Source organism: Rattus norvegicus, chromosome 7 (assembly GCF_036323735.1).
Source record: "Rattus norvegicus strain BN/NHsdMcwi chromosome 7, GRCr8, whole genome shotgun sequence".
NCBI classification, from domain to species: domain Eukaryota; kingdom Metazoa; phylum Chordata; class Mammalia; order Rodentia; family Muridae; genus Rattus; species Rattus norvegicus.
The window spans coordinates 121995392-122018213 of NC_086025.1; the positions used below are offsets into that span (position 1 = coordinate 121995392).

Here is a 22822-nt window from a genome sequence, read left to right on the forward strand (position 1 = left end):
ATGGTGCTGGAGTTAAGGGGCTGCGGGGGTCTAGGGACCAGAGAGAAGTTCCCAGGAACATGTCCCAGGAGCAAGCGTCATAGCAGTACCTAGAAGTGAATAAGGGAGGCTGCAAGAAGAGGGGGTAGGGCAGGGCAGCCTAAGAATGGAGGGGGAGCAAGGGTCCCTGAGGGTACACCCCAGCTTTCGAGATCCTGAGAACAGACAGCTTTGCAGCTCGGAGCAGAGTCGCCCCATCTGCAAGGATGACAGCCACAGGTGCCTCATTTTCTGGCCTAAGCTCTAGGCCTCTGAGAGCTGAGAGAGCCAAGTGCAGATAGCCACAGGCAGGTTGCAAATTATTTCATATTCTTTAGTTACCCATTTTATTTGTTTTTAAAGTAGGAATATAATAAAATATTTTTTTTGGTTCTTTTTTTCGGAGCTGGGAACCGAACCCAGGGCCTTGCGCTTCCTAGGCAAGTGCTCTACCACTGAGCTAAATCCCCAACCCCAATAAAATATTTTTAACATTCTTATTTTATTTTGAATGTACATAAGTATAAATAAAGGTCAGAAGATACCTTGAGGGACTTTGTTTTCTCCTTCCACTGTGTATGGTCCCAGGGAGGGAATTTCAGTCAGGCCTGGTAGTGTGGCCTTCCACTCCGAGCTATCTTGCGGGCACCATACTGTCATTTTATTGTGTATGAAATCATTAATGAGACAGTTTACATTTTCTTATGCAGAGTAGAGCCACATGGGGCTGCTGGACTGGGAGGGCACAGGTCTAAGCAAGGGCGAGGGATGCCCTAAGCTACCAGGACGCTCTCAGGCTTTGTCCAGAGCACCTTCCCACCATCCCCTGCTCCCAGAACACCAGCCCTGGTAGGGATTCATGTGAATGCCTTAGCAGACCTACAGCTTCTGTGACCCAGTCATGGGGTACCTATACGCTGCCTTCCTTGGAGAGTTCCACTATGCTCTGAACACCCCAGAAGAGAGCGTTGCCCATACATTAGGAAGCGGTTGCTAAGCAGTGTGATGGAATCACCATGGACATTTCTGACTCTAGAGTTGGCTACTTCACACACGTGTTTGTGGACGAGGCCGGGCAGGCAAGTGAGCCAGAATGCCTTATCCCACTGGGACTGATTTCAGACATCAATGGCCAGGTAAGATCTGTCTTTCTCTCTCGCTGTTTTCTCTTGGTGACAGTCACAGCCTTCGAGGGGTCAAGCCTCAGGGGTAGGCCCCTGGGAATCTGGGAAGAGCCTTGCTTACTACTGTTGACTCGTGTGTGAACAGAAGCTAAGAGCCAGTGTAGTCACGGGGCAGGCAGGGGACACAATGCAGAGTCAACAGCTGAAGTGTCTAGTTTGGGTGTTCCCTCCATGGTAGAGAGGAGAGGACAGCCTCATGCCCTGCTAGGGTCTGACTGTCCTTCCGTTACACTTCTCAGAGCTTCTCCCTCAGACCCCTGGCCCCTCCAACATTGTGTGTTCCTCGAAGATCCCCATCTGAGCTGCTATGTGGTGCTTTGTTCAGTGGCAGGATTATTATCTTAGAGAGTTTCTCTCTGTACCCCAGCTGAGAGGTTACCTGGCGTCCCTCCCTTCAGTCACTAGACTCTATGAAACAAGTACCCTTTGAGGGACTAAGGATGGAAGAAGGATCGATCTAATTAGAATACTTAGTGGTCAGTATGTATGAAGCCTTCTGGGGAAAAAGCCAAGGGTAGTTTCTAAGGCCAGGTACAGCAGAAAATTCCAGCATACAGGCTGTATCCCTGAGGCTTTCACTCACTCCACTGACTGCTGTGTCAGGACTGATAACAGCTGGCAGTGACTGCTTCATGGAGGAGCCTGAGTCTCAAACCCATCCAGTCATCTCTCCCACTTCTCTCTGTCTAGGCCATAGCCAAGTCTAGCTGTGTCCACCGTGGTCTCGCAGCCTCCCAGCTCATTCCACATAACCAGAGTACACAGTCCCACCCCCAAACCTATTCAGAAACACCTCCTGTCCATTCCCAAAGCTATCCTACTTTTATGGGACCTGAGCCTGTCCGCTGCCCACTAACCAGCATCCTGGTATCTGCTACAGATCGTGCTTGCTGGAGACCCCATGCAACTTGGCCCAGTCATCAAGTCTAGGCTGGCCATGGCCTATGGGTTGAATGTGTCCATGTTGGAGAGGCTGATGTCCAGACCAGCGTACCTGAGAGATGAAAATGCCTTTGGTGCTTGTGGTGCATACAACCCACTGCTGGTGAGTTCCAAACTCTGCTTTGTCACACAAATAGAAAAAGAGCAGAAATTTACTGGAGCAGACAGTGCTGAGGCCAGGCCAGCAGGGCCTCTGCCACACTGCTCACCTACCTTCCCTTGCCCATGAGTCAAATATGTGAGCAGAGACCTCTGCACAGAACTAGATGCATTCCAACCTCCACACACACACACCTTGCTCCTAGCTCTCCTCACCTTAGGAAGCATGCTCAGCAGAGTGGTCCACAGATACCTGGGAGGGTGGCAAACAGGACTCATGGCCTGGATCAGAGGATGCCAAGCAGCTTTACCACAGATGCTGGGGAGATTGGGATTCAAGACAGTGAAAGAAGTTAAATCCACCTTATTTTATGAATGTAGGAAGGCAGGAAATGGCATGTAACTTGATGTAAAGGAAGAGAAGGCCTGGCCCTGCATCCTGTGGGGAATGTTCCCTGTATTCTGCTGCTTGTGCATTGAGCACAGTTTCTGGGCATAAGTAAGAGCTCAAGGAAACATCAGACTAGACCACTGCACGGGTGGAAAAGGAAAAGCTTATTCAAACTACAAAGGAGTCACATGGGTGCCCCAGGATGAGGCGCAGCATGGTGTCCGTTGGCTCAGAGAGGATGTCTGAGAAGCACAGCATAGGAGACAACATCCTCACCCATCGCCTGTGCACTCTGGGACATACAGTTTCTTTGTTGAAAAAGAAATGGCTTCCTCTTCCTTCCCTTGTTCTCTGTACTATTCTGAGCTGGTATGACTCTTCACAGGGGGTCACATTCTTCTTTTTGGAGTAAGATATAGTTAGTGCCCTAAGGCTAGTGGGCATTTTTCCAGGATAATTGCTATTATACTTCAGTTGCTTGAACAGAATTGCCTAGAGGACAACTGTCAGGTATTTTCACAGGGAAAGGCTTTGTTTGGGCTAACATTTGAGGAGATAATATGACATGGCAGAGAAGGCATGGTGGCATGAAGCATCTGTCCTAAGGAAGTAGAGAAAGGCATGAATACTGGTGCCCATCCGGCTTCCTCCATGTTCCTTTTCATTTAGTTCAGGACTTCCGCCATGAGTGTGCCATCCATATTCAAAGGTTGTTCTATCTTAACCTCTTTAGAAACCGTCAGCAGTCACCCAGAGCTGTTTCCTCAGTGATCCCGAGTCTTCTCAAGTTGACAGTGACATTTGACCGTCACAGCCAGGAACAAGTGCAGGGGCTTGTATTGCACCAACTCCCCAAGCAGTTGGAAGTGAAAACCATTTTCCTCATATTGGTGCTGTCCCCATAACCAAAGAGCAGGGACTATCACAACAGCTCTTACTGCCTCCAGCACTAAGTCAGAGCTGTACAGGGCTTCATTTAAAGGCATCCACTCAGAGACACTCGACAGTCAGGACTAAGATGACTCACAAAAGAGGCCTTTATCCCTCCTTGAGATTCAAAGTCATCTGAGAAACTTGGCTTGGCATCAGATTTCAAGTTAATAGTGAGAACCAGGCAGGAGCAGGAGGTTACCCCATGGAGTCAGCATTAAGCTGGTTAGTTTCAAATATGCTTTGCAGGGACAACAGGGGCACGAGGTGGATGGGAACTGGATGACTGACTCTGTGTAGCCTCTGCCTGCCTCTTCCCCACAGGTCACAAAGCTCGTGAAGAACTACAGGTCCCACTCGGCTCTGCTGGCACTGCCCTCGCGCCTGTTCTACCACAGGGAGCTTGAGGTCTGTGCAGATCCCAAAGTAGTGACTTCATTGCTGGGCTGGGAGAAGCTGCCCAGAAAAGGCTTCCCTCTCATCTTCCATGGAGTGAGGGTAAGTCTGCCGTGGCTGCTGAGTACTTCTTGCATGAGGTGAGGCAAGAAGGGAAGGGAAGAAGAGGCAGCTTGGCTCAAAGCATCTCATGTGATTCTCAAGGTCGTGTGTCCCGGTCTGCACTGTATTATTAGCCGAGCATTCCCTATGAGCCTGAGGTGGGGAAGACAGGTGTAAAGCATCAAGAAGGGGCTGCCGCTGAGCTCTCCTGTCAGAGATTGCATACAGAAAGGACTTGAGTGGTTGTTTTAGGCCAGTATCCTTTGATGCTTACATTAGACAAATACTGGGTTCTGAGAGGAGACACAGGCCAGTGTCCAATAGCTAAAACCGTGGATTAGAAGTCTGGAGGAATGGCTCAGTGGTTAGGGGTGTGTCTCCCTCTTGCAGACCCCTGTTAAATTCCCAACACTCCTACCAGGTGGCATACAACCAGCTTTAACTCCAGCTCTAGGTCTGATGGCTTTAGCCTCCATGAGCACTTGCATTACTATACAGATACAGAGACACATAATGAAAAATGAAGATAAGTCTTGTAGTAGAAAAAGAAAGACTGAGATGTAAGGCACCTTGCAAGGTTTAATGTCCCAACAGTACTGGCCCCACCATCAGGATCAGAGTCTGTTGAGAGCCCATGAGAACCAGCCAGCCAAGCACTGAACCCCCAGATCCAGAGGTCAGGGAATGAGAAGTCTCCTTCCTGCAGGATCTCACAGAATGGGGTGTAGATGCTCACCAGCTAAAGTAAATTGCACATATCACTAAAGCAGTTTGTATTACAAATTTAGTTATCAGAACCAGAAATCAGGTTTTATATTCATCCTCTCAAAAGGAGAGGACTTGTGTTATGTTCCAGAATGGTGTCACACCCAGACGGGAAGATGGGTGTCAAATCGCCCTTTTCTCCCACAGCCAGGTTTTCCGTACACATTCTCTGCCTCATTTTCTCTCTAAACCTTTAGAAAAGAGGTGTCTGAACCTGTTAGAAGTGTCTTTGAAGAAGTGTGTGCTGGTGTCTCTGGGGCACCCTCTCTAAGGCTGTTGGTCAGTACTTAACCAGCCCTGGTGAGCTCCTTCCCCAGGAGACCCTCCTCAGGGTCTGGGAACCCGGCCCATCCTCAGGAGCCTGTAGTGCATCAGGAAAGACAAACGGCAGTGTGAGAGGAAGGGAGATGCCAGTGTGCGCTAGCGTGGGGCACGGCCAGTGCTCCTGTGCAGCAAAGGCATAAAGCTTTGCTTGAGCACATGAAGGCGTGATCACAAATAGAAGTTCAAGGTCTTAGAGATGTCAGTTCTTCCCAAATTAACATATATATTTAATATAGTCTAATTAAAGAAAATCACCACAGGTGTGTCAGACGGTGCGCACACCTTCAAGTCCAGCACTCAGGAGGCAGAGGCACACAGATTTCTGAGTTCAAGACCAGCCTGATCTACAGAGTGAATTTCGGGGCTGACAGAGATACACAGAGAAGAAGAAACCTTGGCTTTAAAAACAAAAACAAAACAAAAATCAGCACAGGCTTTTATGACAACAGTTTTACTGACAGTTCAAAATGTTTTATTGAAGAAATGACTATAGCTCTAAATTCAATTTTTAATATTGTCAAAAACTAATCATTAGACTTGGTATGTTACAAAACATACTACAAAGTTAAAGTAAATTAAAGTTTCCAGTATGCATTTTATGTAAAATATGCAGCTTGTTAGGAGAAATCTTGCCTAGCATGTATAAGATCCTGGGATCAGTCTTCAATACCACAAAGACAAAGAGTGTGTGTGTGTGTGTGTGTGTGTGTGTGTGTGTGTGTGTAGTGTGTGTGTGTGTAGTGTGTGTGTAGTGTGTGTGTATGTGTAGCCAAAATTGACTTTGAATGTTGCATTCTCCTGCTCCACCTTCCAAATGTTTTGATTATAGACTTGAGCTACCATATCTGACAAAAAAGTACTTTTCTTAAGGCCTAATTAACAGGTTAGGGGTTTTTTGTTTGGTTTTGCTTTCATTTTGCTTGGTTGGCTGGTTGGTTCGGTTGTTTGGTTCTTGTTGGTTGGTGGGTGGGTGGGTGGGTGGGTGGGTGGGCGGGCGGGCGGGCGGGCTGGTTGGTATCTCTTTGGATAGAGTATCCCTACGAGGCTCTCTGGCTGGCCTGGAAAGAACTGGCTTTGATCTCGCTGAGATATTCCTGGCTCCACCTCCTGGGTGCCATGACTAAAGTTGTACACCACTATGTCTGACCCTCATTTCTTTTTTTGTTAGGGCCTTTTGTTTGCTTTGGGTGTTTTGGGAAAGGGTCTTTGTAACCCATTGCAGAGGGTGGCTTTGAACTCCATTTTTATTCATTGTAGTTTGTGTTTTTGTTTGATTGGTTTGAGACAAGGGTCTCACCGTGGAAGTCTGTCTGTCTGGGCGTAACTCACTCTGTAGAGCAGACTGGCCTTAAGCTCACAGAGCTCCACCTGCTTCTGTCTCCCGAGTGCTGTGATTAAAGTGCTTTGTCTCCATGTCTGCCCGTTCATTGTATTTTATTTTGGGTTTTTCTTAAAAGCACCTGGATGTCATATTTAATCCAGTTTAGTCAAATCAGCTCTCTCTTTGTTGGGTTTTGTTTTTTCTTTACCTTTCTTTCTATTGTTTCCACATTTTCCTTATATTTGCTACTGATTTTTTTCTCATCAGCTTAAAAATTCTGAAGCCCAGTGTGGTGGTGCCACCTTCAATCTCAACACTCAGGAGGCAGAGGCAGGAAGATTTCTTACGAGTTCCAGGCCAGTCAGGACTACATAGTGAGATCTTGTCTTAAACAATAAAATAGAAATGGAGAGTTGGAAAGTTGGCTTGGTGGTTTTAGAATAGTTGTTCCTCGTGCAGGGGGTCTGAGTTTAATCCCAAACACCCACATGGCAGCTCACAATCATCTGTAACCAATTCCAAAACATCGGATGACTCTCTATGACCTCAGAGGGCACCAGGCACATGTATGGTGCACGTGTGTAAAATATCTTTTTAAGTTTTGCTGTAAGCTTTTTTTCTCATTAATATTTAAGATACTTATAAGGGTCATAGGTAACAAAAGGATGAATTATATATCTCTTAAAACACTATTCTGAAAAGTAATTATTGTAGCTTGGGCTGGAGAGGGTGGCTCAGCAGTTAAGAGCAGTCGCTGTTCTTCCAGAGGATCCTGGTTCAATTCCCAGTACCCACATGGTAGCTCACAACTCTCTGTTGTGAGTTCCAGAGTCTGACACCCTCACACCAATGCACATAAAATTAATAATTTTTCAAAACTTAGTATAGCTTTGGTATTTACTTTTTTGTTTTGTCGTGTTTTCTGAGACATATTCTCTCTCAGTAGTAGCCAGCTGACTTCACATGAGATCAAGTGAGGGGTTACAGGTGTGCATCACCGTGCCAGCTTTGCACACGTGTAAGATCCTGGTGAGGCACACATCACGGACTTCACTGTGCTAACCATTAAGTGTGAAGTTCAGTACCTTTGAGTGTATTTGTGTTTCTTAGCCAACAATCTCCAGAACCTTCCCATCCTTGCAAAATTAAAACTCTTACTTCCCCACTGGCCCTGCCTCTGGAAGCCCCTATGAATTTGACCACTCTGTAGACCTCGTTAGGGGATCATGCAGTCACATTCATCATCATAATGCCCTCAAGGCTTATCCATGTCATAGCATGTCAGAATTTACTTCCTTTGTTTTTTAAACATGTTTGTTTGTTTGTTTGTTTGTTTGTTTGTTTGTTTGTTTTGAAACAGTCTCACTATTTAGCTCTGGCTAGCCTGCAACTCAATGTGTCCACCAGCTGGCCTCAGTCATAGAGACTCATATTTTCTGCTACCCAAGTGCTGGGATTAAACACGTGTGGGATTAAAGATATATGCCACCACACCTGACTGAAACATGCTGGTTTGTCTATGCTGGTTGGCCTGTAAGCTCCCAGGAGCCTGCTGTCTCCGCCCCCAGTTCCGAGATTGCCAGCAGGACTGCTGTACAGTCAGCTTTTACTCCCAGGCTTCTTCAGAGACGCACTGCTTGGTCCTTACCTGTACTGACCGGTTTTACTGGGTATGTCCTTTCAGCACAGAAAGCATTAGTGTAGGACTGGAGTGATGCCCAGTGGTTAGGAGTACTTCCTGCCCTTGTGAAGGAGTGGAATGTGGTTCCCAGCATCTATATTAGGAATTTCATAGCCACCCGTCACACCAGTTCCAGGAGATCAACTCCCTCTTCTGGCCTCCATGGGCACCTACACATAATATACAGACAAGTAAAAATAAAAATAAATCTTTTTTTTTAAAGCTTTAATTTGAGGACTGGAGAGATGGTTTAGAGGTTTAAGAGCAGTGCTTTCTTCCAGAGGACCTGGGTTTGATTTCCAGCATCCACATAGCAGCTCACAACTATCTGTAACCCCAGCCCTCTCTGTACTCTGAGGGCACCAGACACAGACATGGCACACACACACATGCAGGCAAAGCAAGGCCATGAAATAAAATAAAGACCTTTTTAACCATCATTTTACCATATATGAGGTCCATGTGTTCATGCCTCCCAAGTGCTGGGATTAAAGGAATGTGTCACTACTCCTGGCCTGGAAATGGTAGATTTGTGCAGTCAGTCCTTAATACTGGTATGGTGTATATATGCTTCTAGGGTAGGCATAGTGGCATAGGCCTTTAATCCTAACACTTAGGAGACAGAGACAATTGAATTTCTATTTGAGGCCAACCTGATCTACATAACAAATTTCAGGCCAGCTTTGGCTACATGGTGAAACCCTGCCCCAAAACATGTTTTGTTAGCCAGGTATGATGGCTCATGCCTTTAATCCCAGCACTCAGGCCAGGGGCATTCTGTTCTATGTAGTTAAGTCCCAGCCCAGCCAGGGCTGTGTACCAAGACCCTGTCTGAAGGAGAAAAAGCTTTATTTAAAAAGATGGTCCTAGCCCCAGTGTAGGGGAATGTCAGGCAGGGAGGTGGGAGAGAGTGGGAAAGGAGTGGTGGGTGGGTGGGGGAGCACCCTCATAGAAGCAGGGAAAGATAATAGCAGGTTTCTGGAGGGGAAACCAGGAAAGGGGGTAAATAAAATTTCTAATTAAAGAAAAAAAAAGATGGTCCTAATTTCCAAATTATTTAATAATTGTCCTGCTAGATTATATGTACTGTAAGGGAGTAGGGATGTTCCTTTCTGTAGTCATGTATTCATAGTTGAGGTGTGGCTGACCTCCCTGTGGCTGTGCTTGCACTTCTTGCTACCCACCCAAACGTTATGGATTCATGAATGAAAGACAACACACACACAGCCTTGTATTTAATGTGTCTTAAGCAACACAATGACTGACTACTTTGAAACCTCCCTGCTGTTAACACACTCTTCCTCCCTCCGGTATTCCTGAATATTACTTACTAAAACCTATTTTCCATCCTGGTCGCCACAAACCCAGGTCTGCAGCCCTCGTGGCCCCACCCCTGACTCTGCCATCTTGGCAATGTCTTTGTTTCTCTGTCCTACACTCCTCAAACCAGTACCTTTTCCTCCCCAGCAATGGCGATTCTCCTCTTCCCTAGAGTTCTTGCCTGTGAACCTCAAAGTCCTGCCTCTGTCTCTCTGCCCAGCCATTGGCCACCAGCAGCTTTATTACCAGTTAGAGCCGACTCTGGGCAGGGACTTTCAGTGTCTCACAGGTAGACATATGTACAATCCTCACGTAATGTGGGAACCTAGTTAACATAAGCTGTAAACCAAACCCATAGCCTACTTGATAAACATTACTGGGTAAGTGATACTGTATCCTCTCACTAACTCAGGGAAACGAGGCGCGTGAAGGGAGAAGCCCATCGTGGTTCAGCCCAGCTGAGGCTGTCCAGGTCATGCGCTACTGCTGCCTGTTGGCCCGGAATGTGTCCAGTCAAGTGTCTTCTAAGGACATAGGTGTCATCACACCCTATCGGAAGCAGGTAAGCCCACTAGGACTGTACCTTGTTAGACACAGCCACTGTGGCCTTGGTCCATAGTGTCTGAAGGGCAGAAACAAGCTCATTCTGAACAGCAGATTTTCAAAGAAGCAGGATCATGTGCAAGTGATGCTGGAGATAAGAAACTGGCAAACTGTACAGCTCAGGCCGGTGCTGACCAGCCACCTATCTTACTGTATGTAGCCAGGGCTGAGCATTATTTTTACATTTAGTTAATTACATCATAAGTATTTATAAGGATCTGTGGGATATCTTGGTATTTTGTCTCTTGGGAGGAGAAGCAGGAAAATCTCTGAGGACAAGGCCAGCCAGGGCTATATAGTAAGACCCTGTCTCAACAACAACAACGACAACAATAATAATAATGGAAAAGCTTTGTGGGTATAATAGTTCACATCTTTAGCAACAACATTTGGGACACTGAGCCAAGGAGGATTGCTGCTAGTTACAGAGTAGCCTGGGTTATTTGCTTTCTAGACCAGTCTGGGCTACCGAGTAAGACACTGTTTCAATAAATAAATAAATAAGTTAATTAATTAAAATGAATCTTGTCTACCCCAGCCCTCAACCAGTATCTCTCAAAAGTAGTGAATGCTGTTGGCATTTTCGAGTGTGACCCTTCTCCTTAGGATTGTAAGGCAGCATTGCTGCCCCTGTAAAGTTCTCTATAGATTGTGACAACTGGGAACTGTCCTTGTTTATCTACCTGTTCTGAAGCTATGTTGTGAGTAGAGGTATTTTCCATACCAAAGACAAGTTTCAGCAGTTGAGTTTCTGCCCCCACAGTATACAAACCACCAAGTACAGGGAGGAGGAGCTGGAATGGAACGGTTACCTTGCACAGGTAATTGAGAACAAATGGTCTTTGTTGAAAGCGAGCTGATGAGTTAGAAGTCTTTTTTGTCTGAAGTGGAGCAAGAGGTGAGAATGGGTATTTCTGGTGGCACAGAGACAATAATATCTTGACTAAGAGCACACAGCCAGTTGGTTCTGGGCTGCCCTTCCTCCTTGGTAAGCCTGGTGCCATTGCCACACCACTCTGGAAACCTAGCAACCTTCCATCTTGATTGCTCTAGTATAGCTAACAAGTCCGTGTGTTTTTTCTTTATTTATTCTTTCTTATATTACATCCTGACTGCAGTTTCCCCTCCCTCCTCTCCTTCCAGTCCCTCCCCTTACTTCCCCTTTGCCCTAGATCCATGCCTGTTTCCCTTCAAAAAGGGCAGACCTCCCAGGGATGTTAACCAAACATGGCATATCAAGTTGCAATAAGAGTAGGTACATCCCTCATATCAAGACTGGATAAGGGGCTGGAGAGATGGCTCAGCAGTTAAGAGCACTGACTGCTCTTCCAGAGGTCCTGAGTTCAAATCCCAGCAACCACATGGTGGCTCACAACCATCTGTAAAGACTGGATAAGGCAACCTAGTAAGAGGAAAAGGGTTCCAAAAGCAGGCAAAAGAGTCAGACACACCCCTGTCCCCACAAGAACACCAAGCTACACAACCATAACATTTACAGAGGACCTATGTCAGACCCATATGGGAAAACTCCAGCACAAAGATTAACTACACCTACGAAAACACAGGAAATAAATAATCTTACACCAGAAAAACCAAAAGAAGGGAAGAACAGACAGACACACACACACACACACACACACTAACAGCAACAACAAAGTAACAGGAATTAACAGTCATTGATCATTAATATCTCTCAACATTAATGGACTTAATTCCCAGTAGAAAAACAGGCCTACAGAATGGATGCAAAACCCCATCCTTCTGCTACATAACAGAAACACACCTCAACATCAAAGATAGACATTACGTCAGAGTAAAAGGTTGGAAAAAGTTTTTCCAAGCAAATGGGCCCAAGAAGCAAGTGAGTGTAGCTATTCTCATATCTCACAAAATAGACTTCCAACCAAAATTAATCAAAAGAGATGGGGAAGGACACATCATACTCATCAAAGGAAAAATTTCACCAAGATGATGTCTCAATTCTGAACATCTATGCCCCAAACTCAAGCGTACCCACATTTGGAAAAGAAACATTACTAAAGCTTAAATAATTCCTTGAACCGCACATATTAGTAATGGGAGACCTGAGTACCTGACCCTCACCAGTGGACAGGTCATCAAGACAGAAACTGAAGAGACCAATAAGTGAGCCAACATCCGTGAGGACACAGATGACCTGACAGACATTTAACGAGCACAGAGGAATACCTCTTCCTCTCAGCATCTCACGGAACCCTCTCCAAAATTGGCCACATATTCAGTCACAAAGCAAGTTGTCGCGCCCACCTCGACCGGCAAGGAAGACGTAACACCGTTGGATCCTTCTCAATCAGCCTTTATTGCAGGAACACCTAGTTGATGATACGGGGACCCCGGGGAACAAAGGCACTTGCCTTAAGTACAAAACAGACAGCATGGCTAAGGACTTGTCCTCGGGGGATTGATGGAGTAAAGACATCTTATTAACATGCTTATCAACTATGACCTAGTAAAGATGTCAGAAGAAAGCTAAAGGTGGTAGTAAATACAAGCGACCACTAGATGTCAGTGCTATAGATAAATGCTCCCAACAGCAAGTCTCAACTGATACAAGAAAATTTAAATAACCCCTAGCATCCTACCAGACCCCATGAATTAAAGCTGGATTTCAGCAACAGAAATAACAGCCTACAGACTCATGAAAACGGAACAACTCTCTACTGAGTGACTGACTGGGTCAAGGCAAAAATAAAGATTTCCTCGAATTCAGTGAAAATGAATACACAACAACATACCCAAACTTATGAGACGCAGTGAGAGCTGTGCTAAGAGGAAAGTCCATTATAGTAAGTACCAACATGGGAAAAGATGCAGCGGTCTCTACGAGCAGTTCAGCAGCACAAGACGCAAACACACTCAAGTGGAGTAGACAGTGGAAATAATCACACTGAGGGCTGAAATCAATAAAACAGAAACAAAGAGAACAATTCAAAGGAAATTAAAGCAAAAAATTAGTTCTTTGAGAGTATCAACAAGGTAGACAAACCCTTAAGCAAACTAAAAGTTGGAGAAAGACTATCCACATTAACAAAATCAAAAACAAATCGGGAATATAACAATAGACACTGAGGCAATCCTAAGAATTATTAGGTCATACTTCAAAAACCTATGCTCCACAAAAACAGAAAATCTAAAAGAAATGGACAATTTTCTTGATAGATAACACTTATCAAAGTTAAGAGCAAACGAACAATTCAAATAGACTTATAACCCCTAAGGAAATAGAAGTAGTCATTAAAAGTCTCTCAACCAAACAAGCCCAGGGCCAGATGGTTTTAGCACAGAATTCTACCAGACTTAAAGAAGAGCTACAACCAGTACTTCTCAAATTATTCCATAAAAATAGGAACAGAAGGAACATTGCCAAATTCATTTTATGAGATCACAGTTACCCTGATACTCAAACCACACAAAATTCAACAAAGAGAATTGCAGACCAATTTTTCTCATGAACAATTCATGCAAAAATATTTAAAAACCAAAACACATCAGTAAGATGACCCACATGATCAAGTGGGCTCACTCCAGAGATTCAAGGATGTTTCAACATACAAGACTCTGTCAGTGTAATCTGCCCTACAAACAAACTGAAAAACGGGGGAAAACAGAAAAAAACAAAAAACCCAAAACAACAACAAAAGTGATCATCTCAAGAGATGCTGGAATAAAAGCAGTGAGTCTTCCTAAGCTGCTGCTTCCGTCCAGGCTTTTTTGTGTCTCCTCAGTCATGAACACAGCCTTAGCCAGTAGTGTGTTCATTCCCACCTCCAGGAGTGGAAGGGCTTTTTGTCATTGTTGGACAGAGGGACCCAGCTGTGGGTACTGGGAACAACTCTTTATTTTCTGTTTCTTTTTTTTTTTAAGATTTATTTATTATATATAAGTACACTTTAGCTGTCTTCAGACACACCAGAAGAGGGCATCAGATCTCATTACAGATGATTGTGAGCCACCATGTGGTTGCTGGGATTTGAACTCAGCACCTCTGGAAGAGCAGTCAGTGCTCTTAACCACTGAGCCATCTCTCCAGCCCAACCCCTTATTTTTCTTGTTTTTGTTTTGTTGGTTGGTTTGGGTTTGGTTATGAGCCTAGCTTTTAAGAACTGAACCATCCTTCCAGCCTGAGGGTATCTCTTGGTTCTCCATGGCTGCTTGCCCCTGAGGTTATAGTGACCGCCAGGAGGAAGAGCCCCCCAGACCACAGTACAATTCCCATTGTTCTTACTCAAGTTGAGTAACTTTAACACTTAGACTGTGGTCTATCCAGAGCACTGAGTGGGCAACTGTAAGGTTGCTTTGTGGGGATAGACTTGTCTGTCTGTCACCATCTTGCCTAGATCTTGTTTGGACCTAAAGCCCTTCACAGATACTAGTAGACATTCAGGGGGAAACAGCTCATGTGACATCAGGCTGACACAGTGCCACATGCCATCAGTCTATCCTTGAGGCTCACTTCAGTCCTTGAGACTGCACTGATGTAGGCTGAACAGAACTTTCCAGGCCTTCCACACTGATGTGGTCACTGCACAGCTGTTTAGCAGGTTAGTTAGGAGTCTCTCTGACTAATTTCCATGGGACTGACGAGCAGACAGAGACTCCTGTTGTTAGTGTTTGGGTTCTTTTGTTTGTGTATGTTAAAGGTTGGTTTTTATTTTATGTGTATGGGTGTGTTGCCTGCCTGCGTGTTTGTGAGCACTAGAAGAGCCCCTCAGGTGCCCTGAAATTAGTCCTGAGCCACTTGTCGGTCCAGGGAGTCAGTTCTGGGTCCTGTGGAAGAGCAGCGTGCTCATACTTGCTGAGCCCTCTCTCTGCTTCTGGGTTTTTAAAGATGGGGTTTCTCCATGGCTCTCATTTTGCAGCACAGGTCAGCCTCAGGCTCAAGATCATCCTGCCTCAATCTGTCACACGCTACTTTACCAAGCTTAAATGCTACAAGGTTTGTGTTGTGTGCGGGGGATCAAACAGGATCTTGTGCAGGGCAGACAAAGGCAGAGCCACTGAACTACATCCGTAGCCCTTCATGCTACCTTTTAAAGAATGCCCTCGGTAGTTTTCATCTCATTATTTTATGTTTTTTTTATGTATACAAGTATTTTGCCTACACATAAGTCTTTGTACCATATGATTATTTGGTGTTCAAGGAGCCCAGAATAGGGTGCCAGATGCCCTGGGGCTGGAGTTACACATGGTTCTGAGCTGGGGATTGAACCAGGGTCACCTGGAAGAATAGCCAGTGCTTTTAACCACTGAGCTGTCTTTCCATTCCCCTATCCTATGTATTATCCCCATATTCAGATCAAAATGTAGCACATACAGGCACACATAACTCCTTCTATAAATGTCACTTGTTTGGCAAGGAAAGCAAGTGATGTCCACATTGATGGTCAGATCTTTTGAAACCAGATTGGCTGAGACCCACCAAGGATATCTTCTCTAGTCCCCAGTATTCCCATCCAGTGCAGCTCCCTTCCTACACTGCCTTCCACAGCCCTGTTCCCATGTCTCACCCTCTGTGGGGGACAACTGGCTAGGCCCTTGGAGCCTGGCGAGGTGCTGTGTTCGGTTACTTTTCTTTTGACAAAGCCAAGGCAGTTTACAAAAGAAAGTGTGTGATTGGGCTTGTGGTTGGAGAGCACAGCAACGGAGCCAAAGCCAAGTGGCAGGAAAACCAAGGGCTCACATCCTGATTCCAAAGTAGAAGGCAGAGAGAGCACACTGAATTACATGAGGTGTTTTAGAAGAACAAACACTTGCTGAACTGAGATGGATAAGACATATTGATAGATGTTACCAAAGAAGAAAATACATAGGGAAATAGTTGGCATTGAGAGCTCACAACTAAGAATTACCCAGACAGGTTTGAAAATCATTACTCAAATAGTCAACTTGTCACAAAGCTGGAGCAGCTGCTTCTGTACAGCCCAGTTGAAGGAGCCAGAAAGGCTGACTGACTCCTCCAGCACCCCCTCATGACTCCTCCAGCACCCCCTCATGACTCCTCCAGCACCCCCTCATGACTCCTCCAGCATCCCCTCATGACTCCTCCAGCACCCCCTCATGACTCCTCCAGCATCCCCTCATGACTCCTCCAGCACCCCCTCATGACTCCTCCAGCACCCCCTCATGACTCCTCCAGCATGGCTGCAGAGGCACAGTCTGAGAGTGGTGTATATCACCGTGATCAAATCACTGTGATCAAGCAGCCGTAACTCAGGACACTGCCCCTCAAAGCCCTGCATGTCCCCACATCTGAAGGTAAACAGGTCAGAACAAAGCTGCTGAAGACGGAGACGCTTGACTGAGTTTGAGCCGCAGCAGAGCTTCCCTAACTTTAGGCTACTGTGGCAAAACCAGTGTGACAGCAGACAGTGGATGATGGACTAGTGGTGTCCCAGGCTCTGCATCCTAGGTCCCTGTGTGTCTTTCTAAGCACCACATGCCAGAGAGCTTTAGGGACTACGGTGGTTTGAATGAGAATGCCCCTAGGCTCATATTTTTGTCCCTAGTTGACGGAACTGTTCACATTGCGGCATTCTGTTCTTCCAGACTCCAGCAGTCATCCACTAAGCTTACAGCCTTCTAGCACTTCTGCACCTACAACTCCAGAATAATTCTGTTCCTGTGTAAACCAGCTGCAAAGGCCACACTTCTCCCACACAGACTTTCTGTTATATCCCCATGTCACCTTGAGAACACTTGATAAAACAACTCAGGCTGGGAGGAGAGGATTCGTGTTGGCCCATGATTTCAGAGGACTTCATTCATCACAGAGGGGGAGACATGGTGGGGTAGCATAGTCCATAACAGCAGAGCATGTGGCAGAGAATGCTCACATCCCAGAGGACTAGGACACAGGGCTAGAAAGGCCCTTGAGAAGCCTCCATGACCTACCTCTCCTGGCTGAGCCCACTCTAAAAGTTACACAGCCTCCCAAAATAGTGCTGTCAGCTGTGGACCAAGTACTCAGAATATGCGTGGGAAAGAGAGACCGTAATAGTATTTGGTTTAACTATAATAATAAATATCTTGATTTTTTAATGTTATTTTAATCTTTTAACCTTTTTTAAAGGTGGAGAAAATAAAAATCCTTCTGCGAAACGTGGACTTGACTGACATAAAGGTTGGCTCGGTGGAGGAGTTCCAGGGGCAAGAGTACTTGGTCATCGTCATCTCCACTGTAAGCACTCTATGGCCAGCCGCATGCACATGCCCTTGGAATTGCTGGCTATTTAGTGAGAGAGAGATTGAGATGAGTGAAAGAACCTGACCACAGTGTAAGACTGCACTACAGGCTAGAGGGGCTCCTAGACGCAGGTGTTTCCAAAAGTGCTGATGATCAAGCGTTGTTTAACAAGACCCAAGGATCCGGGGGGAGCGCCAGTACAAAGGGTCTGACCAGAAAGAGCCAGTCATGGAGGAATAAGAAAGGCAGGCGCGAGGGGTGGAAGCAGAGGTGGGGGGGTCTCTTTGAGTTTGAAGCCAGCCTGGTCTACATAGTGAGTTCCAGGGCAACCATGGCTACATAGTGAGACCCTGCCTAGGCAGGCAGGCAGGCAGGCAAAGACGGCTAGGGAGCAGAGTGGAGCGGGTGTCAGAAGACCCTAGTTCAGCGGCCTTCACAGCACCACAAGAGGACAGCTGCACTCGCACACCACTGCCTATTTATCTTTAAAACATCTCCATTGCTAAGACACGCTAACTGCAGATAGAAAACTCAGGTGCAAGAGAGAAAATTAACACCATCTAAAACTACTACCTGACATAACCTGTTCACCTCTGGGGGTCTCCCTATCTCTAGACTGAATAGTGCTGATATTAGCCCTGTCTCATTTAAAAATAAATAAGGTCATGTAGCTCCTTAACCTTTCTGTTTTCAAGTATCAAGAAAAATCCTTAAAATACCATTTTTCTTCCTCTTTGTGTCCCTAGGTGCGGTCAAATGAAGACAGATTTGAAGATGACCGTTATTTTTTGGGTTTCTTGTCCAATTCAAAAAGATTTAATGTTGCAATCACAAGACCCAAAGCTCTGCTGATCGTTCTGGGAAACCCTCATGTGCTTGTCAGGGTGAGCCTGCGGGACACTGGGCTGCTGTTGTCTTGATGAGCGAAGGGAAGGGAAAGGGAAGGGGAAGGACACACAGGTCTCAGGAAATGACTTCTTAACTCCAGCGTGCACCTGGCACCAGGAGCCTCTGGGCCTCTCTCACGTGTGTCTCTGGTTTTCCTCAGGATCCCTGTTTTGGAGCGCTGCTAGAGTACAGTGTCACCAATGGTGTCTACACAGGGTGTGATCTACCTCCTGAGCTCCAGGCTCTCCAAAAGTGAGCACTCCTACTACCTCCTAAAGGTGGGCTCTTTAGGACTCCCCAGCCCTCCCGCCCACACTGGTTCTCCCCCTGCACCCAAACCCACTGAAGCGTCAGGACCAGCCTGGATGCTTTCTCGACTCTTCCTGACCCCTGAGCTTCAGCAGCCACTGTCCTGGACTGTAGTGGCCAATGCCACCCTACCTTGTGTACCTCGACAGGTAAACAAAGCACCCATGTTAAAGCGCCATGGAGGAAAGAGTGTGGCTCCACGGCTTCACCTCAGGCAAGCTGTGGCTAGATGGCTGCCCCAGGATCTGTGGACACAGTACAGTCTGGCCGGTTGGAGACACAGCAGCCACAACAGGGAGACATGAGCCTCACGTATGGACCATTAGGTCCAGCCATGCTTCTGTCTTCTGTGACTCTTGTGGCCTCTGGTCTAAGACTGAATGCTGGTGTAGGTGGGACCGCTGAGTCGTCAGCTGAGCTGCTCCTGCTTCCTTGTACTGACCTTGGTTCATAAGAGTTTGTTTCTGCCAGTGGGCAGTCACTGCCACTACCCTCCCCCAAATAAACACTCCGGTAACTGCAGACCCCTTCCTGCCTCAGAGGGCACCTGTGTCTGTGGTAAAGGTGTCTTTCCTTTGCGCACTACGAGCCACAGTCTTTGGAGTTGGTTCCACCATCATCTGCTCTGTCCTGACCCAGATGTGTGCGACACAGCAGCAAAGTCCACCAGCTCCTCTCACCTGAGAACAGCCCGTGCTGGCTGTGTTGTAGTGCCTCGGACTGAGGAGGTCTTGAGGAACTAGGCCCACCTAGAACACAGTATTTCTAGAAGGGGCAGTCACTCAGTCGGCCTGTACTGGAGCCCTGCCTATCTTCCTGGGCTGTCCCTGAATTCAAGTAAATGCCAGCACAACCTTCCTAAGTTGTGTGAGATGGGCTCCTTGATGGACCAAACTGGACTTGCAGGTCTGTGCTCAGAGGCACTAAGCAAAGAACTAAAATTTCACCAAGCTCCCTCCCCAGCTTGGGGGGCAAGGCTAGCACAGGTGCTGTGTCTCAGCCATGCTCTACCGTAGGCCCTGCTGCCTACAGCACTACACTTAGGGGCTGGGCCTTTCAGAACCCAGGATGAGCAATGTGGTGAAGACTGTGTCCCTGAGGAGGGCCTTCCCACTCTGCAGACCTGCAGCACCTCTACTCTATAGGGTGGGACCCTTCCACAGGACTGACGGGGCTCATGCTGAGGTCCTGGGTGCATGGAGAGATCCCCTATGACATCATAGGACCTCCTGCTCAAAAACATGTACCAGTTCTATTATGGTGTTCTCTCTCCACACCCAGGGACTGGACCTAGCTAGATGGAGCCCAGAGATGAGGGGGACGGAAGGATCATCCCCTGAAGGAAATTTCAAGGGCCTTGGGAACCACAGAGGGCAAGGCACTTTCCTTAGGGCAGGGGATGGCGTGTCTAGGGTGGGCGGAGGACTTTGGATGGAATTGAGCAGCTTACTTGCTATCCGGCCTCTGGTGGCTGGTTCACCTGTGTCGTCCTTTGCCCCAGTCAAAATTCAGTTGCAGTGTGGCCACTCGGAGGGGCCTTAACTTTGGCTGTGTGAGCTAGTGAGAGCAGGAGCAAGGACGGCTACACAGGTAACTAGCAGGTCCCAGGAAGGCATCGGCGACAGGAGCTAACCTACCAAGTACCCAGCTAAGCTTAGTCATGAACCCATGGGCTTCAGCACCCTTCTGCCCAGAAACATCCGTCTATCAGGGCTAACCATACCTGCTCCAGCTTGAGCTAGAGGTGAGACCGGCCTAGGGCACACACATACCTCGGAATCTGTAGAATGGGAGTGGTGGGATCAGAGGCAGAGGCAAGATGGGCTAGGAGAAGCAGCATCCCAGTCAGGAACAAAGGCATAGAAGGCCCTGCTCTAGGGATGACAGTGCTGTCCAGACCGATGTGACCACCTGCAAAACAAGGGCCAGCGGTCCCTGGAGCCAGGTAGGCAGAGACCCTAGAAATGAAAAAAGTGTGTCTCCTTGCTTATTTTTAAGTTGCCTACATTTTTTTGAGATTTTATTCGTATCTGTTGGGGTGTTTTGTGTACAGTGTCAGCAGACAGCAGAAGGTGTGGTATAGGGTCCTCTGAGTTACAGCTGATCATTAGCTGGTTCCTGTGGAAGAGCATCCAGTGTTCCTAACTACAGAGCTCTCTCTCCAGCCAGCCCCACTTTCTCACTTTTTAAAAATAACTTATTTCATGTGCATTAGCATTTTGCCTGAATGTATGACTCTGGAAGGGTGTGTCAGACCACCTGAACTGGAGTTACATTTTTGAACTGCCATGAGGGTACTGGGAATTAAACCTGGGTCCTCTGGAAGAGCAGCTGGTACAGGGACCGATCAGTGAGCCATCTCTCCAGCCCTGTGTACAATGTCATCCCAAGCATATTGTAAATGTTGCCATTCTAAAGCAAAGCAGAGCAGCGTGTGTCATGAGAGGAAAATGCACTAAAACTTACACCAACACTGTCCTCTAAAAAGGGCATCCTCGGGGTTGGGGATTTAGCTCAGTGGTAGAGCGCTTGCCTAGCAAGCGCAAGGCCCTGGGTTCGGTCCCCAGCTCCGAAAAAAAAAAAAAGAAAAAAAAAAAACTAAAAATATAAAAAGGGCATCCTCCCAAACTAGGAATGGTGCCTTTTGTCTCTTGAACCTGTATTTTACTCTCCATGGATGGAACCCCAGTGTAAAAGATTATGCTTATAGGCCAGTATGAAAGAAAATGTGGATTTTCTTTACTTTTTTTGGAAAATATTTTATGTTCTATACCCAAAATGGAATTTCACATTCATCACCCATGGCCCCAGAAGACATGTAAGTGAGCTCTTGCCAAGGAAGCCCAAGCAGATGCTTGATGCAGAAGCTTTAGGCTGCTGTTGACACTCCTGACCCTCCCAGGCACCTGGCCTCAGGCTGAAGTGGCTGATTGTAATGGACAGCAGTTCATTAGTGGGAGTCATGGGATGGGAACAGAGCCACTGCTCTTGGCCGGTTGTGGGTCTCAGTAAGTCAACCCTACCACAAACAGAAGGCTCACGGATAAAGGTATAAAGATCAGTTCCTTACTCCCGTTAATACTGTGTTCATCTAGCAAAATAATAGTCATGAGTCCTCCCACAGAGCATGTGACCCATCTAGCCAGAGATTCTTGGCCCAACAATGTGGGATCACCTTGTGGAGTGGGACTTAAATCCAATCAGAAATGGCCGGCCACTCCCTCCCGTGATGTTTATGCCATGAGGGATACTAGAGCAGTGGTCATAACCGGCAGGATTCCCAGCTGCGTGAGACTGTCTGAAAGTTAGCCAGTAGGAATGGATGGCGCTTCCAGGTCGGTGCTTGCTTAGTTTCTCCGTGTCCCATGACTCCAGTACGTGGTATATTCAGCAGTAGTCTCACTGTCAAGTCTGGAGGGTAGCCAAGAACAATGGCAGTAGCCTGTAATATTTTGCGATATAGGGAAATTCAGTGGCCAACAAATCTTGAGCAAGCAGCCAATTCCTGGTACTAGGCTTTTTATTTACTAGCCTCTAGTGTCTAGAGGGGCATTGTTGCCCCATTATTGGGCAACTGTATTTAAACTTATATTTTTGACTTTATTTTATGTATATGGGTTTTGTGCCTGCATGTATGTCTGTGTGCCACATGAGTGTAGTGCCTGCAGAAGCCAGAAGGAACCAATCCTCTGGAACTGAAGTTGCAGACTGTTGTTAGCACCCAAAGGTCCTGGGAAAACTCCATGGAACTGCATTCAATTATCAGCACCCATATAGCAGCTTATAATACCTGTAATCCCAGTCCCAGGGAGTCCTGGCCCCGTGGCCACTGCATGTTGGTGGTACACCCATGCCCAATTTTTTAAAAGATTAAGACCCTCCACTCAGAGGAGATGGGTAGAGCCCTTAGGGAGGCATGCACAGCTAGTTAACAAAGGAGACAGCATTTGCAGGTGGGGTGCGGCAGGACCTGCAGGTCAGAGAAAAACCAACCCGCTGAGAAGCGGTCAGTGCGCAAAAGCTCTAGGAAATCAAAGAGCAAAGTATGGGACTCTGAAGGTGGGACAATGGAGTGTGAACAGCATAGCCCTTCTGAGAAGCCAAGGAGGGTGCAGGAAGTACTCCTCCGGAAGCTTTGGGAAGCCTGGGGTGAGGGCTTGTCATGGGTAAAGGACATCTCAGCCAGGAATCCTAGGGATGGGGAGTGAGTGGCCGTTCACCACCGCAGGGGAAGGGCGAGGGTAAAATCTGTGGAAGCAAGAAGGCACCACAAAGGGTCAGGTCAGACCAGACCTCGGCCACTCCAGGTTTTGCCTTGGTCTGAGAT

General features: G+C 46.9%; 1 protein-coding gene across 4 annotated transcripts in view; it reads left to right on the forward strand.

Annotated features, from left to right (window-relative positions):
• Mov10l1 (Mov10 like RNA helicase 1) overlaps positions 1–19651 on the forward strand; it is a 65300-nt gene extending 45649 nt beyond the window's left edge. The window contains exons 20-27 of one of the 4 annotated variants that reach the window (XM_017595286.3): positions 1055–1154; positions 2083–2247; positions 3865–4062; positions 9886–10035; positions 17185–17292; positions 18045–18182; positions 18347–18464; positions 18645–19017. In XM_017595286.3, the coding sequence (XP_017450775.3) occupies positions 1055–1154; positions 2083–2247; positions 3865–4062; positions 9886–10035; positions 17185–17292; positions 18045–18182; positions 18347–18442 (955 nt within the window). In that variant the 3' untranslated portion in view covers positions 18443–18464; positions 18645–19017. Of the gene's footprint in view, positions 1–1054; positions 1155–2082; positions 2248–3864; positions 4063–9885; positions 10036–17184; positions 17293–18044; positions 18183–18346; positions 18465–18644 lie in introns of all 4 variants that reach the window. The other 3 variants (XM_017595285.3, XM_006242249.5, NM_001427488.1) reach the window with 3 other exon arrangements.
• The last annotated feature ends 3171 nt before the right edge of the window (positions 19652–22822 follow it).